Genomic DNA, 18691 nt, shown 5'->3' on the forward strand with positions numbered 1-18691 from the left:
TTCTTTGCCTCCACCCCTGCATGCTCTTCTCCTAGAATGGAGGTTCCATGCCAAGAAGACCATGAGCAAGATGCCTTCTTTTGTCGTTATGGTCCTGCTACTGTCACAGCCCCTAGGTGCTGAAAGAAACTGAAATAGCAAAGTAATATTCTGTTTCTTCTTTCTTCCTTCTAAATTCCATCTAGTGCCTCCAATTGGCAGAAACCAAGAGAAATTCAGAAAGCTAGGTTGTCTGAAATATGTGGCTTGCATGTTTATCCCTCAAAAGTACAGAAGAAAGTGCAGAAAGGAAAGTGTAATATTGAGAGCCCATCATATTGAAAGCTAGAGTATCCAGAGCACCCCTCAACTTATAAAATCATGGATTGCCTCCTCTATTCCTGTCTTAGCCCATTCAGGCTGCTATAACAAATTACCGTAGACTGGGTGACTTACAAACAACAGAAACTTATTTCTCACACTTCCGGTGGCTGGGAAATTCAAGATCAGGTGCCAGCAGGTTTGGTGTCATTCATTCATGAGGGATCTGCCCTTATGACATGATCACCAACCAAAGGCCCCACCTCCAAATGACATCCCACTGTAAATTAAGTTTTAACATATGAATGGGGGCACTAACATTTAGTCTATGGCAATGCTTTTCCTTCTCTCCTCTATTCAGCTCTCAGTGAAGTAACTTTCAGGCTAGGAAAGAAAGTGTACAGATGGTTTTATTTATTTTTATTATTTATTTGTTTTTTATTTGCCAGGTATCTGCTTTTCTGTCACAAATATCTGGGTCCCAACAGGATATACTCCACAGTACCCAGAGCCTTCCTATAACTCTTGATGTCTTAACTGTCATTTTGTAGAGATTATGCAGAATAAGATACTTAATTTTTTTTTGGAAATGTACAAATACCTTGGAGACTGAGGAAGTTTGTGAAAATAAATATCATGCACTCTTGTTTAGGTTAGTATTTCACATTTTTTGGCTAGTATAATTCTATTTGTATATTGAAGGGTTTTTTTTCTATTATATTAAATCTTGAATTTTCTACTATTCTTTTGTTCTTTTAGGCATTTGACAGGGGTCGAAAAGACGAGATTGAAATAAAATGCTTTTATTCCACTGATTTTTAACAGAAAATTTGCATTCTCTACTTCCAGCCTGTCTGAAACCAGTTTCTAATTGTCTCTCAGGAGAAACAATACTGTTCTTTCACCCAGTACTTTTTGTTTGTTGTTGTTGTTCCAAAGTTCATATCATGGGTCTGTCACAGAAGCAAAATTATAAATTGCAAGTCATTAAGGTATGGTGAATGCCCATCTGTGTAAGAACATGTCAAAGAAATGTTTACCCAGTTGGAATATCACTGGCCAATCTACTATCTACTACTGTATATAGTATGTGTATTAATATCCTAGCGCTGCTATAGCAAAATACTACAAGTATATGACTTAAAGCAACAGAAATTTATTTTCTTACAGTTCTGGTGGCTTGAAGTCTGGAATTGATGTGTCAGCAGTGCCAGGCTCCCTCTGGAGACTCTTGGGAAGAATCCTTCATTGCATCTCCCTAACTTCGGATGATCATTGGCAAATACTTGGCGTGCCTTGACTCGAAGTTTCATCCCTCCAACCTCTGTCTCCACAATCATATGGCCCTTTACCCTGCGTGTCTACTTCTCTGTGTCTCTTTCTCCTTATAAGGACACTAGTCATTGGACTTAGGGCCCACCTCAATCCAATATGACCTTACCTTAAGTTGGTTAAATCGCAGAGACCCCGTTTCCAAATAAGGTCACATTCACAGGTGCCTGGGTTCAGGACTTCAATATATCTTTTGGGGGGACACAATTCAGCTCACAGCAGTACTAGATATTGTTAGTAGCATGGAGCTGGAAGATCTGGTAGATTTTTAGACCAATGGCAGCCAACATATAGTATATTGATATTTATATCAAACTGACTAAAATTACCTTAAAATTTCCAAAAATGAATAAATCTTCAACTTTGAAACTACTCACCTGCTTATTCCATTTTCTATTCAAAATAAATACACAAAGTATGATGTGTGTGTGTGTGTGCACGTGCTATATGTATCTACATGGATTTATGTGTAGGACTTTTCAGAATCCTCATTTCTAATTTACAATTGTAAAACTGAATTCTGAAGCTTAGACTAGACAGAAATCAGGGCTTCACGTTGAGGTGGTAAAGTTACACATACATCAATTCTGATAACTAAATTATTCAACCAATTACTTTTTTTTCTTTTTTAAATTGAGATACTATTGACATATAACACTGTGTAATTTTAAGGTGTACAATGTGTTGATTTGATGCATTTATATATTGCAGTATGATTACCACCATAGTGTTACCTAATACTTTTAATGTGTCATGTAATTATCACTTCTTTCTTTGTGATGAGAAGAATGAAGATCTAGTCTCTTGGTAAATTTGAAGTTCATAATACAGTATTGGTGACTATAATTACTATGCTCTACATTAGAACTTCAGGATTTATTTATCTACTAGTTTTAAGTTTGTATCCTTAAATAACATCTCCCCAATCCCCCAACCTTCAGCCCCTGGTAATCACTATTCTACTCTCTGTTTTATCTTTGTTAGAATCCACAAATAAGTAATATCATACAGCATTTAATCTTCCTCTGTCTGACTTAGCTCATTTAGCATAATAAATCAGGGTCCATCCATGTTGTTGTAAATGGCAGAATTTCATTTTTTTCATGGCTGAATTATATATATATATATATTATAATATTAATTATAATATAATATAAATATATATATACATGCATATATATTTTACATCTTATTTATTCATCCATTGATGGACACTTAAGTTTTTTCGTATCTTGGTTATTCTGAGTAAAGTTGCAATAATGACAGAAGTGCTGATACCTCTTTGATACCTTCTTTTGCTGGGAAAAGAATACCCTCTTCGACAAATGGTGTCTGGAAAACTGGATAACCACATGGAGAAAAATGAAATTGTACCTCTATCTTATACTCCTCATAAAAATTAACTCAAAATGGATTAAACACTTCAACATATAAAACGTCTGGAAGAAAACATGTAGGGAAAGCTCCTTAACATTGATCTTGGCAATGATTTTTTGGATTTGACACCAAAAACACAAGCAACAAAAGCAGAAATCAACAAGTGGGACTATATCAAACTAAAAAGCTTCTTCACAGCTAAAGAAACAATCAACAAAATGAAAAGGCTACCTACAGAATGGGAGAAAATTTTTTGCAAACCATATACAGAGTAAAGGGTTAATGTCCAAAATATCTAAGGAACTCATACAACTCAATACAAAATACTCCAACTAAAAAATGGGTAGAAGAACTAAGTAGACATTTTCCTAAGAAGACACCCAAGTGGCCAACAGGTACATGAAAAGATGCTCAACATTCAATCTGGAACAATTCTTGAGTGTACAAATCCTTCACCTCCTTGAACAAACTTATTACCAAGTATTTTATTCTTTTTAATGCAATTGTAAATGAGATCGTTTTCTTAATTTCTCTTTCTGATAGGTATTATTAGTGTATAGAAACACAACTGACCTTTGTATATTGATTTTGTATCTTGCAACTTTACTGAAACTGTTTATTAGTTATAACAGTCTTTTGGTGAAGTCTATTATAAATATTATATCATATCATCTGCAAGCAGAGACAACTTAAATTATTATTTTCTGATTTGAATGCTTTTTATTTCTTTTTCTTGACTAATTGCTCTGACTAGGACTGCCAGTACTGTGTTAAATAATAGTGAGAACAGGCATTCTTGTCATGTTCCTGATCTTAGAGCAATAGCTTTCGGCTTTTCATCACTGATTGTGATGTTAGCTGTGGGCTTGTTATATAGGGCCTTTATTATGTTGAGATAAATTTCTTCTATATCCACTTTGTTAAGAGTTTTTTATTAGGAAAAGATGTTGAATTTGTCAAATGCTTTTTCTGCATCTATTAAGATAATCACAGGATTTTATCCTTTATTTTGTAATGTGGTGAATCACATTGATTAATTTGCAAGTGTTGACCCATCCTTGCATCCCAGAAGCAAAGCCCACTTGATCATGGTGTATGATCCTTTTAATGTACTGTTGAATTTGATTTACTAATATTTTATTGGGTAATTTTGCATTTATGTTCATCACATATATTGACCTGTAATTTAATTTTTTTGTATATCCTTGTCTGGCTTTGGTATCAGGTAATGATGGCCTTGTAAGATGAATTTCAAAGTGTTCTTTCCTCATCTATGTTTTGGAGAAGTTTGAGAGGGAATGGTATGACTTCTTATAATATTTGGTAGAATTCACCAGTGAAACCATCTGGTCCTATAACCAAAGATAGGAAATCTGAGAGGAATGAAATATTATGATAAAACATCATAGCCTAATTGAAGTTGGGGGACAAAGTCTTGGTTGCTGTGACAGTAAATTACTCTTAGTTTGAGTAAGAGCTTCTCACATACCACTATGTTCTATTTAAACATGACTAGGATTTCGGGTGATCCTATGACCAGAGCTACTCATCATCAACTGGGCATAATCATATCATTAAGCCATAAAGTCACAGCAGAAGTTGACTATATAATGAAAATGATACATTCAGGATTAGGCCAAACAGTTTGAATTTGACTTCCTATCTTCTAACTGTATTTTTTTTTTCTTTTCTGTCATTATCCAAGATAATTTTCTTTCTCATGAGTAGTCCTAAATGGTTTCTTTACAAATCTATCATGGTAGTTTTGATATTAATTTGGGGGATGGAAATAGCAATAATAATAAATGTATGTAGGGCATTCCAGTGACTTCTGGAGAGACATGTTCTCCTGATCTGAAAGGCAACAGGAAAAGGAGAGAGAGGGCACAGCCTCTGAATGTTTTTATGCTTTTGCAGAAATGCGGTTACCACAGAAATTCAATGCAGAGTCATGTTAAGGGGTTAAAATATACAAGCAACCCATCTTAAACATACTACATAAGGAAAAATCTGAATTTTGTTATATCTAGTGTAACACATTTAAATTAACATTACTATCAAACACTCAGTAATTTGGCATTGTAAATCTCTTAAAAACAAAATTATCATCAACTTCAAACAAATAAGTCTCTCACAGCTTAAAAACAAACAAACAAAAATGGGGCCTCACATTAAGATTCAATGTGACTTTTTTCAATTTTGAAAAACTTATGAGTTTAATAGGAGTTAAGAAGAGGAAGGACAGGGGAGAGATTGCTAAAGGATTTCTTCCTGGGGTGATGCAAATATTCCAAAATGAGATAGTGGCGATGCTTGCAGAACTCTGTGAATATACCAAACAATGAACACTTAAGCACTAATGCTAAACATTGCACACTTTAAAGTGGTAAAATGTATGGTAAGTAAACTATATTTCCATAAAGCTGTTACTTTGAGAAAAAACAACTTATAATAGGCAGTCTCTTCCTGGGTGCTGGCATTGTATATAAAGATCGTATATTACCTGAAATGTGACCACTTTTCTCTCTAATCAAACTCAGGAGTATATTTTTTCTCTTTGAGTAAAATTAAAACAAAATTTTAAAAAGTAAATGATTCAAAACACAATTTAATTTATACCAGAACATGAATTTTATTAATCTGTAATTAATTTAAAAAACTGATTAAGACTGTAACTCTTAAATTTTTACCTATATTTACTTATCCTGTTTCCTTATCCATAAAATGGGGGCATTTATCATATAATAAAAAAAATGGAAAGCAATTAGAACTTTTCCTAGTGCCTAGAAGGTGCTTTGTAAATATTTATTATTATTAATAAGTAATGCACAGGCCATATTCACTTCTCCAATAGAATATTTTTATACTTTACCAAATAAATTTCTTATTTTCCAGTATTATTTTTTCCTCAATTTTTTTCACAAGCTGTCCACTCGAGAACACAAGAATTTTAAACACCAATCTTCAGCTCAATTAGTTTATAAAGTAGGTGTGAAGTCACAAAACTTCAAGATATTGTTTATTTTTTTCAGAAGTCACAGGTCTTTTCAGGAATTAGGAGGTTCCCATCACATATGAAAACAAAGTAACATTGTTAAAAGAATACCATTCAACTGGCATAAACATTGAAACATTCTTCAGTTTTATAATTTAGTGAATTCTAAGCTCCTATTTACCATTTCCACACGTAAAATCTTGATATTAATCCAATTCCTCATGCTCAGTTCAGTAATGATTATGCATTCTCATTATGAAATTTGGAACTTACCCAGTTGTACCTGTGAGTGGATGGATGCAGCAACCCCAGCCAGACAGAGGGGTGATTACCAAGGTCTCAGTCCCTTTAGAAATTTAAGTTTGGGCCACAACAGGGCCAGATTCATGGGCATTTGACCTGGGCAGTCCCACAGGTCAAATGAAGGGCCCCATACTTAAAAGAACCTCATGCTTGGTCTATTGCTCTGCTGTCACTGTTTTGAAATTCTTAGTAATTTTTGAACAAGGAGTCCTACATTTCATTTTGCACTGAACACAGAAAATTATATAGCTAATCCTGGGTCATAAAGCCAGGTAAGCTACCAAATCCTGTGGTAATAATTAAGGGTAGGAGGAAATTAGTATAGGTGTTTGAAGAGGGAGAGGATGAGTATTAATGGTACCCTGAACCTACCTGCAGCAATGGTGTCTGTACCTCTTCTCACTAACCTCTCATAAGTTTCTCCTTAGAAACACGGACAAGAACTACGGAGGAGGGACTTCCCTGGTGGCACAGTGGTTAAGAATCTGCCAGCCAATGCAGGGTAAACGGGTTTGAGCCCTGGTCCGGAAAGATCCCGCGTGCCGCGGAGCAACTAAGCCCGTGTGCCACAACTACTGAGCCTGCACTCTAGAGCCCGTGAGCGACAGCTACTGAGCCCTCATGCCTCAACTACTGAAGTCCGTGTGCCTAGAGTCTGTGCTCCACAACAAGAGAAGCCACTGCAATGAGAAGCCCGCTCATCACAATGAAGAGCAGCCCCCACTCGCCGCATCTAGAGAAAGCCTGCACACAGCAACAAAGACTGGACACGGCCAAAAAATTTTTAAAAATTAATTAAAAAAATGATTCTGGTTCAAAAGAAAAATGCATATACAAAGCTTAAAAAGAAAATGATGAAGGAGCTGTTTTCCAAACCTCATGCACAGAGAAGAGAATCTGTATGAAGCAAGGGATGGATGGGAGGTGTCTTGCTTACATCTCTATTCAAGGAAGACTTCTGCAGGAAGGATAGCTGGTTGACAGCCCCCAGCTGCCCCAAGATTGGCCAATGTGTTCTTGCCAGACTGCTTCCCCAGTGACTAAGCACTATGACGTACTAGAATCACTATATTCCTGCCCACGCCTAGATTCCTAGAATCCCTGTAATGGTAGACTTTGCTTAGGGAGTCTGATTACCTAGTCAGTTAGCTAGCATCCTCTCTCTCTCTCTTTCAAATATATATATAATCGCTATTGGGATCATGGGTAAATTTTTGTTTCTTTCACCCTGCTTTGCTTATGTGTATATTATTTTTTTTTCTGCAAATACATGTGCTACTTCAAGGACTTATAATATTGTTGGAAATCATCAAGAATAACACATTTTGTGATCTGTTTGAAAGGAATAAATGATTTCACCCACCTACATTTACTGACTACTCATGAAATGTAAAGCTTCACCTTACTTTACCCTATCATCAGAAAAATGATTCCAGTTTTGGTACAAAAGGATACTTCCAAGTATCCTTTCTGCAAGATTGTAGAAAAGCAGCCTCATGTATATTACATGATAGCTTTTACATGAATTACTGCTGCTGCAAATCAATGGGCAATGTATGTGGACAAATACTCAATGTTTTAATGTTTTTTTAAGTATAGGTTGCACTTTTGCATTTCATGGTGCCTTTTAGAATTAACTATATCTTTTTTATTTTTTCTTTAATGTCACAAGCTATGTTTTGAAATATTCAAACACATGAGAAAAAGGCTTATTGAAGTAAATATTCTGCAATTAGTATTTCTCATGCCACTTATACCATGATTACATGAAATGTAAAATCACTGCTTTTGAGTATTAGGAAAAAAATAGAAGGAATCATAATTATAGGCAAGTTTTATTAGGAAATGTTTAGGTTAACTCTGAAATTCAAGTATAAATAAGATTTTTTTAAATCTCAGTTTATAGTTATCACAAGTATGTGTGATAAGTTTTGCTAACCAGTAAATTGGGGTGGTCCTTGAATCTTCCTTTGGCAGTTCCTCCCCTTCATTTCAAATCAATCAGAAAGTCTTACAGACTCTATGTCCTAAACCTATCTTGAAGCCCTCTCCTCCACCCTATTTCTGCTGGCATTGGGCTCATGCTCATTTTTTCTTCATTTGAGTGCTCACATTCTGGCCTCCCTTCTGACTCTCCACATTGTTGCCAGTGTGATTGTTCTGAAATGGAAATACGGTCATTCCTCTGCAATTCACATCTGTCATTGAGTTCCCAGAGCCTAGCTTGAAGTCAAATAATTGTTGGCAATATATTTGAGAACTTTTTTGATCTTACTCCTGCTTGCTTCTCAGACTCATCCCTGTCTGCCTACAAGACCTCTCTGCTCTGGCTCTGAATTCCCTGTCATCATTCAAAAGTTCCATGAGTTTTCACAGCCCTGCAAGTTGCATCTTCCGTTGCCACTGCCTGGAATATATTCCCCTCAGCCCAATCCTGAAAAATATAACTCATTTCTCTTTTTTCACCTATATTTTTTCTTAAGTTCATGATTAACATTGCCATTTTACAAAACCTCAGTGCAAAGAATTTAATTTGCACACCATAAAATAATTTAATATTTCTGTATAAAATATTCTTTTATTTCCCATTTCAGAATAACTAAACCATAATATCACATGACAGTTTTTCTCAGCTATTTCACTGATTTTCCCCCAGCAGATAAACAACTTACCTTGAGTTAAACACTTTCTCCTCTGCCCTTTGCTGCATGCCGAATAAAGCTCTAATAAACATCTTCAGGTATTGCATGTGGCAAACATTCTAACATGTCCAGGAAATTCTTAAAGCCAGAGACTCTCTTTGCTCGTTTCCATTCCCTAAATGTCTTGGATACTTGCTACATGGCAAGTACTCATGTAATATTTGTTTAGAGAATGAAAAATAGCAAATAATTGAGAATAAAATTTGATTTTTTAGTGTTATTTTGAAATTTTTTATCAAAATGACAGGACATAACTATTCAGTTATACATTTATCCTTGGTCATGTTCTTGCTTAAATAGTGTAACTATTAACATACAGTTCACTCCAACAGCATTTTTATTTTCCTACGTATTAGGTATTTTGTTGTTTGCTTGGGAAACTCAGATAAATACAACGCTGACTCTCTATTCAATGTTTTCTTATTATAAGTGAGTGATGAAATAATAGTTGGTACTATTCACTGTACTCTGTGCCACCTACTATTTAATCACCTAATAAGATACTTCGAGGTGAAATTTAATCATCAGCAGTCTTATTTTGTGTATGTGTGTAAAATAATTTAAATGCATTCAAAATATGCATTGTGTTGTGGCAATGTAGGTAAATTTATGTATAAAAATCATTGGATATAATGGTTATTCAATTAATATTTTGGATTGATTGAATATATCACTAACATGAATGAGTAATTCATACTACTATAATCCTTTCATTTCAGTTGAGCTCTCTATATTTTTTTCTTTTCTGAAGAGAATGGCACTTCAGTATAATCACAAAAAGAGTGAATAGATGGGATTGCATAGTCTCAATCAACCTACTTTTTACATGCAAAAAATTTAAAAACATAATTATAAATTTCCTATATTTCACAGTAAACATTATTGTTCAAATCTTAGAGTTACAACAATATAAAATGTTAGTAAAATCAATGTTTTGTTGAAATTATAGTAATTCATGTAAGATTTTTTAGAAACTGACACTAGTGAAAACTCTGAAGTAGTGTAGTTTTTTGGCATTCATTTTTCAAACTTCCAATTGGAAGCTCAATCACAAAGGACCATCCACAGAGCCACACACTATCTACCCTGATTGCATCTCATGATCCTTACTTCCCTGCCTCCACTAAAACACTGAGTTCTTAGTAGTAATTTTTCAGGGTTTTGATCTCTGATCTGTGCCTTATAATTTGATGAAAGTAATTTTTGAAAGGTTAATATGTCAAGACATTTTTTGCAAATGTTCTAAACAGGTTCTCTTGTATTACTATGATTATTAGTTTCATAATGTTGCCATAACAAATTGCCACAAATTCAGAGACTTAACACAGGCATTATCTCACAGTGCCTTCACAGTCTGAAGTCTAGCTTCCTTGGGTCTCAGAAGGCTAAAATCAAGGTGTCTACATGGCTGTGTCCCTTTCTTGATGCTTTAAGGCAGAATCCACATCCTGGCTTGTGTGAGTGATTGGCAGGATTCACTTCCTTGTGGTTGTAGGGCTAAGGTCCCTGTTTTCTTGCTGGTATTGCCGGTTGGCTAGACATCAGGGATCTTTCTCAGCTTCTAGAGGCTGCTAGCCTTCCTTGGCTCCTGGCCCCATTCCTCCATCTTCAAACCAACAAGAGTGGGTCAAGTCCCTTTCATGCCTCAAGTCACTCAAGCTTCATCTCTTTGACTGATGATTCTGTCTTCCTCTTTAGCTTTTAAGGGCTCATATGATTACATTAGGTCCACTCAGGTAATCCAGGATAACCTTCCTAATAGAAAGCAACTGATTAGTAACCTTAATTCCACGTGAAAGACTCTTCTCAGCAGTATCTGTATCAGTGCTTTACTGAACAGCTAGGAAACAAAAAATCTTGGGGAGATATTTTTACAGTTCTGTCAACCACTTCATGTAATGATTTTTTTTTTCCTTCTGGAAAGCATATTGAATAAGTTAACTAAGTAAATATTGAGCATTTCTTTAGCACTTTATCCTATGATGGTTTTCTTTTTCAAAGAAAGAGTACAAACAAGGGAGAAAAACATAAAAGAACATTCTTCATTCTAAGTCTCTCTCTCTCTCTCTCTCATTCTCTCTCATCCTCCTCTTCTCTCTTAGTTGTTTTGTTGCTGTTATAAGTTTTTCTTAAACATGCAGCTTCTGACCAATGCCATTGAAGGCCCAGGTACATTCTATCTTCCTGCTTCGCCATTTTTAGCATGTGGATTCCATTCTCCCATTCATAGTATGGTTGATAATCTTCTAACAACCTGCCATTATTCCAAGCATAAAGAAGAAGAAAGGGTGGAAAAAACATAAAGTGCCTAAGGGCAAAAGCATAACTGCCTGCCTATGGAGCCTCACCATTCTTCAAAACATTCCCAAAAGCTCAACTCAGTGACTTGTTTCCATCTAATTGTTGGAACCATGCTACATTGCTTTCCTTAGATGAAAGAAGACTAGGAAAACAGTGGGGCTGAATAGACTGGGTTGATGAACACCATTGTATCTGACACACTATCATCAGACAGAAGATAGCATGGTTTATATTTGAATATTTCTTGTCTAACATTGAACAGAGAAAATAAGGAAATTTGTGCTCATCTGACTGAACTGTGCCTTGGTGTCCTGAAATTAATTTTATGTGGATTGAAGAAATCAATAATCACTAAATTTCAGAATGGAATTTCAATTTTCATTTAGTAAATCCTAAACCATATGTAATATTTGTTTAAATTGTTAATCTTTCTCAAAAACTATTGAAGTTTTTAATGTTAACTTTATGGGATTAAGCCAAAGATATCAAGAGTGTTAGAAATTCCATGCCCTATATATTGTGACGTGTGGAATGGTATGAATATATGATCTTTTGTCTTATCACAAATTATAATAAATAAGCTTTTAACTTGACTATCTGTTAAGTTCTGTAGCTTTTCTAAAATTAGGATTAAGTTAAATTTGAGCTAATATATTCTAATCCATGTAAAATTTACATATCTGGCTTTGTGACTTTTTGTGGCTATCCTTCAAATCAGCATTTCTATAGCAGAGCCTATCTACCAGAAACAACAAAATTTAAGGCATGTTATTTTGTACTTTCAGTGATCTTAGTCCTTGCACTTAAAAAAACTCCATATCAATATACGTTAATGGGAAGACTTTGTAATGTAACAAAATAATCAACAATTTTTTTTACTTCACTGTTCTCTTGTCTGGGTGGCATAGTGTAGATGATGGGTAATAAAAAAAAAAATGAGATTCAAAGCAATTATTTTCCAAACTGCTGGCATTGAAAAAATTGTAGTCATTTGGAAACATTTAGGGCTCTGAGCCAAATGAACTTACTATTATATAAAATGCAAGAGTCAAAATACATAACAGTAATCCCTGAATGTCAAGGGCAAATCACTTAGCTATAATAATTTTAAGTCCTTGAGCATTTATTATAAAGCATACTGACAATGTGAATATACACCTGGCTATATATCTCCCAATAACACATTGATTTTCAGCTATTTCAATAATGGTATAGATCTCAGCATAGGACTGTTCTATGATAGAAGCAATCATTCTAAGTAAGGTATGTATTTAAGGTTATGTCAAGTTGTGAGAAACTTACTAAGTACTTCTGTTTAAAAAGTTCCCTGTTTAATATGTTAAAACTTTGTTTACAATATTCCAAGGGTATTTTATTCCAAAGGTCTTTCATCATAAAATATTTTCAGTGTAACATTTACTATTATGTGACAATTCAAGCAGGTAATACATACTTAAGAATTTACAGTTTGTCAGAGTCAGATGTGAAGTTGTCTTTCTTAGAAAGTGACATCTAAGAGAAGACTAATGTTCCAAATAATACAATAGTACTGCTATATACAGAAAAAAACACGTTCTTAAAACAACACAAAACAAAACAGAATTGGTAGGATGCTAGAAGAGCAGACACTTGAAGAAGGATGATTGCAGGCTGGCAATGCCATGTGAAACAACACTGCACTGAAGAAACTGGAGGAGTCTGCATGCCCTGAAGGACTCTTTCATGAACCCCATTGGCCTCTCACAGCAAAGGGTCTGAAAAATCTACTAAGAAGTGCCTATGGTGATACAGACTGGAGAGGGGAACACAGTCATGTGGGTGGGACAAGTATATGCATCCTGATGCTGCTTCTTTATTTCCACCACAAGACAAAAGCTTTAATCAGAAAGAACAGTGACACTACCGGCCTTAGGGTATATTAAGGCCAGTTTTAACGAGCTTATATGATAGGTGAAACAATCATTTGAGGGTACAACCTGATTAATTAAAGGTATATTCATTAAAAATATAACAATGTATACTTTAAATTAGCAGGAAATTACTACAAACTTTATAAGAGATGTATAAGTAATAAGTCAATAGTGGAGGTAAAATGATATACTATATAATGTTTATTTAAGGCAAAAGAAGGCAAAGCAAGAGTATATAATAAATTAAATAAATACAAAACAGCTAGCAATTTAGTAAAGTTTTTATCCAACGATATCCATAATCACGTTACTTATGAATGGCTTAAATATAACTTTCTTAAGAATGCAATTGTCAGATTGGATCAGACAGCAAGATCCAATTCTACTGTGTCTATTAGAAATGCAGTTAATATATACTGATAAAGATAAGTTAAAAGTAAAAAGATGGAGAAAGATATGCCATGAAAATATCCCCCAAAACCTTGAATAGCTATGTTAATATCAGAAAAAGCCAGCTTCGGAACAAGGAATACTATCCAGAATAAAATGGGACAGTATATCATCATTAAGGGTCAATTCTCCAATAAGACATAATGACCATAAATATATATATATATTACTGATAACAGAGCATCAAAATAAATGAGACAAAAATGGAAGTTAGTAAAACAAGTTGGCAGTTCTAAAATTATAATTGAGACATCAAAAATCCTTTCCCAGTAATTGATAGAACAAATAGGCAGAAAGACAGTAAGAGTATAGAAGATTTGAACACTATCAACCAAATAGTCCTAATTGACATTTATAGAACAATTCACCCAACAGTAGAATACACATTATTTTCAAAGACATATGAATATTCAACAAGATAGACCATATAATAAGCCAATAAAAATATCTCAAACAATTTAAAAGAGTAGAAATCATAGCTACATTTTAATAGCATAATAGAATTTAGCTATAAGTCAAACAGGAATAAATCTAAAAAATTCTCAAATCTTTAGATATTAAACATCCCATTTCTAAATAACCCAGGGTTAAAGGGGAAGTCTAAAACCAATGAAAAAATAGTCTGTATGAAATACAGATAAAAATACAACACATCAAAATATGAGGGATACAGCTATAGCAGTGCTCTCAGGGTCATTTATAGTATTGAATACTTATATTAGGAAAGAAGAAATGACTCAGATCAATAATTTAATTTTTCATCTTAAGAAATTTTTTGTGTGTGTGTCTGTGTTACGCGGGCCTCTCACTGTTGTGGCCTCTCGCGTTGCGGAGCACAGGCTCTGGACGTGCAGGCTCAGTGGCCATGGCTCACGGGCCCAGCTGCTCCGCGGCATGTGGGATCTTCCCAGACCGGGGCACGAACCCGTGTCCCCTGCATCGGCAGGCAGACTCTCAACCACTGCGCCACCAGGGAAGCCCCATCTTAAGAAATTTTTAAAGAAAAATAGAGAAAACTAAACCCAAAGCAAGTAGAAAGAAGTAATAAAGAATGGAGAAGAAATTAATGAAATTGAAAATAGAAAAATTTAAAAAAATCAATGCAAATAAAAGCATATTCTTTGAAAAGTTCAATAAAATCGACAAACTTCTAGTTACAGTGACCAAGAAAAAAGGGAGAAGAGCTTCCTATAAGAATGAAAAATTTCAATATCAAGAATGGAAAATAAAGGGACATTGTTACTGGCAACATCGGCTCTAAGAGGAGTCCGGTAGATAGCCTGTGACCTCAGTGTTATCACAGAGTTGGATTTCAGAGTGGTGGATTTGGAGCCCTTAGTCAAGTTCATTCCTGGTATTTGGAAGTAAGTGAAGAAAATTCTCAGTCACAACTGTGAAAACGTCGTTATAAAAATAAAAGGAATATGGGTTGTTCTAGATGACCAGAAAATTCAATATGTGATCTTTTATTAGATCTTGGATCAGAACTAAGAAATAAAAACAACTAGAAAAATATTCAGTGGCATATTTGGAGAAAATTGTTATATTGAACACGTGACATAAATATTAAAGAACATTTTGTATATCAGGCTTAAATTTTCTGGATGTGATAATTACATTACAATTAGATAAAATATCTCAAAAAAAATGAAATACAAGCTAAAATATTTGTGTGAAGTATCAGAAACTTAGTTTTAAATAATTGATAAATATGTAATCAAAATGTGTATTGTTGTGAGTGTATGTTTAGGTAGACCGAGGGTGACAGATAAAGGATATATAGCAAATAATGAAACCTGGAAACTCTAGGTAAGGGATATAGGAATGCAAACTTCTAATTTTTGAAGGTCACATATTTTTATACTAAAATTTGGGTTAAAAATAACAACGGTTTACAGTACATTCTTATGGTTAGCAGTTTATAAAAAGCCAACCCACTTCACAGTTCTTATAATTATTTTTTGCTGTCATACTGCTCAAGTGCCTTAGCCATTATAAATCTGAACTCTTCACCTTCCACCTATATCTCATCCAAATGACACATAAAATCTTTAGTGATTGTGCTGTTACATGGTGTTCTTATTGCTTTCAGTTGAGGGTAAAATTCAGTTCCGAAATTCCACCTTGAAGATTAGCATTCTAAGTACACACTGGTAGCTTAGTCTTCCCAGAAAGCTGAGCCTGAGGCAGAGGAGTTATGTTCATTTCTAGGGAGCAGAAGTGAAAGACAAAGTGGCAAGGAGGAAGGGAGAGATGATACAAGTATAGATTATTGAACTGCCTACCACTAAGTAAGACAAATTGCAGAATACCATGATTACTCTCAAAAATCCATACTAGCTTCATTTTGGGTCCTTCTATTGGAAGGGATAAATAGGACTGAATTTACCCACAAATTACTGAATCCTACTGTTCAAAGTTTACCCCTTGGGACATTAACTCCCACATACTTTCAGGTTGTGCAAAGGAATGTGCCAAAAGAGGTCCTGTAACGGCTCAAACAAAGAAGTCGTCAGACAGGGAGTAAGAGGGGCACAGTATGGGCGTTTTGCAAAGCACTGTCAGCTTGTGCGTACGTGAAGATTTTTATGGTTCAGCCACAGCTTATGGTCACCCTGGGAACATAGACAGTGAGATGGAGAAGATCGGAAGGATGGAGTGTGCATGTGTGTGTGTGGTGGTGTGGGTCGCGGAGGGAGGGGCTGTGGGTGGTGGAGGCTGGACTTATGGAGTCCTTTGTAACATAGAATAGCAGAAGGGGTGACTTGTCATTTCCAAGATTAGGCTGTAAAAAGACTGGCTTCCATCTTGGCTGCTTTCTCTCATGCTTTCTTGGATTTGATCACCATGTTAGGCCACCTTGTCGAGCAGCCCTGTAGGAGGCTCATGTGCCGAGGGACAGAGACTTGCCAACAACCACATGAATGGACTTGTAACTGGATTTATCCCTCCTCACTTTGAGTCTATAGGTGTGACCAGAGCCCCAGGTGGCCTATGGACTATAATTTCAGTATTGATCTTAGACAAAGGCACTTAACTAAGTCACACTCTGATCCCTGACTCCCAAAAACTGTTAGAAAATACATTTTTATTGTTAGAAACCATTAAAATTAGGTAATTTCTTACACAGCAGTAGATAATACACTCTCCTATCTCATTCCCCTTTGTGGTCTCTGCCTCAGTCACCAGGCCTTAGGCTCTCCACTGTGCCCTGTTTTCCCTCATGCCTGGAGCTTTCAAATAGTGCCACCCATGTAAAACAATATTCCGTAACACTTCTCGTTAACTGCAGCATTTCTCTAAAATCTGAACTGCTAATCACATGCCCCGTGACATACATTAAAAGCTTTCTGTATTTTCTTGGGCTTCCCTGGTGGCGCAGTGGTTAAGAGTCTGCCTGCCAATACAGGGGACACGGGTTTGAGCCCTGGTTCGGGAAGATCCCACATGCGGAGCAAATAAACCTGTGGACCACAACTACTGAGCCTGCGTTCTAGAGCCCGCAAGCCACAACTACTGAAGCCCGCGTTCCTAGAGCCTGTGCTCCACAACAAGAGAAGCCACTGCAATGAGAAGCCCTCGCACCGCAACAAAGGGTCGTCCCCGCTCGCCACAACTACAGAAAGCCTGCGTGCAACTAGAGAAAGCCTGTGTGCAGCAACGAATACCCAATGCAGCCAAAAATAAATAAATAAAATAATAAATTTATTGAAAAAAAATCTTTCTGTATTTTCTTAATGGAACCTATCCAATTTGGAATTATATTTCTGTATGATTATTTGGCAAATGCCTGAGATTACCAGTAAATTGTAAGTTTAATGAAGCAAGGTTTTGCTTTTTGTTTTTTTCACTACAACACTCAATGCAGTGCTTGACACAGCTCTTGATTAATATACATTTTTTCAATTATCATATGATTATATGAGAGGCATAAGTGGTATAAAATTTTAACAATTTACAGATACATTACCTAGAAAATTTTAGTAATGTAACAAAAAATTAAAATAAGCAATGTGTTAAATTGGTGATCTAATCATATACCAAAATTACTTCTCCTAATAAAAATTGATAAGAAACATCATAGAAAGAAAAAAAAAAACTCTGTTGCAATAGAACAAATATTTACATATTTAGAAATAACTCATTCAATACATTTTAGAAATTCAATAGATAAAATAGTGAAGCATTATGGAGAGTCTTCAAAAAAGATATGACTAATGGAAGTAAATACCTTGTTCTTGTATGGGAAGAATCAACATCAGAAAGGTGTCTTTCTATTAGTCATGTGATACATTAACATGATACATAGTAATTATATAAATATATGTTGTTTTCAACTTGCACTATTAAAATTATGATTTTAAATAGAAGTGTCTAGCAGGGAGGATTATGGGAGAAGTCTCTGCTGTCAGAGAGTGCTGATGCTTGCTACTTACAGGACATAGACAAATAGCTTCTCTTTTCTTAGACTAAATTCTTTATCAGAAGTATAAACTTAATTTGTAGGAACTCAGATTTTTATAAGGATTACTGGAAACCATTAAAAGAAAGTTCATAGCAGACTGACACCTATAAAGCTATTAATTTGTTTGCTCTTCTAATTGTTATTATTACTATTACTCTCATAGTTAGCATTGCTGCAGCATTATCAAATCTGATTAACTATTTCTGTTGAGCTCTTTTATTGAGTGGTAAAATGAGTACATACTCTCTTGGAACAGTGTCTCTCATTAGAATTACCTGGGGATTCTTGTTAGGAATTTAGTTTCTTGTGAATCTCACTAGGATATTTGGAAATGAGGACCAGGAATGCATACTTTAAAAAGAAACCGAGGGCTTCCCTGGTGGAGCAGTGGTTGAGAGCCCGCCTGCCGATGCAGGGGACACAGGTTCGTGCCCCGGTCTGGGAAGATCCCACATGCCGCGGAGCTGCTGGGCCCGTGAGCCATGGCCGCTGAGCCTGCACGTCCAGAGCCTGTGCTCCGCAACGGGAGAGGCCACAACAGTGAGAGGCCCGTGTA

General features: G+C 35.4%; 1 protein-coding gene across 7 annotated transcripts in view; it reads left to right on the forward strand.

The window, feature by feature from the left end:
- Positions 1 to 18370, forward strand: part of LOC149743948 (uncharacterized) — a 174651-nt gene extending 156281 nt beyond the window's left edge. For 3 of the 7 annotated variants that reach the window (XM_089905957.1, XM_089905967.1, XM_089905970.1), the window contains one exon: positions 6736 to 11903. Coding sequence is in view for 4 of the 7 variants with exons in the window: in XM_089905967.1 (XP_089762093.1) it covers positions 6736 to 6823 (88 nt within the window). In the remaining 3 variants the exon portion in view is untranslated. Of the gene's footprint in view, positions 1 to 1470; positions 5404 to 6735; positions 11904 to 17052 lie in introns of those variants that run through there. The other 4 variants (XM_089905958.1, XM_089905960.1, XM_089905972.1 and 1 more) reach the window with 2 other exon arrangements.
- Positions 18371 to 18691: the final 321 nt, after the last annotated feature.

The sequence above is a fragment of the Delphinapterus leucas genome, unplaced genomic scaffold, assembly GCF_059928025.1.
Source record: "Delphinapterus leucas isolate spDelLeu-1000000601 "Yukka" unplaced genomic scaffold, BTC_Dleu_Yukka2 spDelLeu_asBTCV2_sq40, whole genome shotgun sequence".
In the NCBI taxonomy this organism is placed as follows: Eukaryota; Metazoa; Chordata; class Mammalia; order Artiodactyla; family Monodontidae; genus Delphinapterus; species Delphinapterus leucas.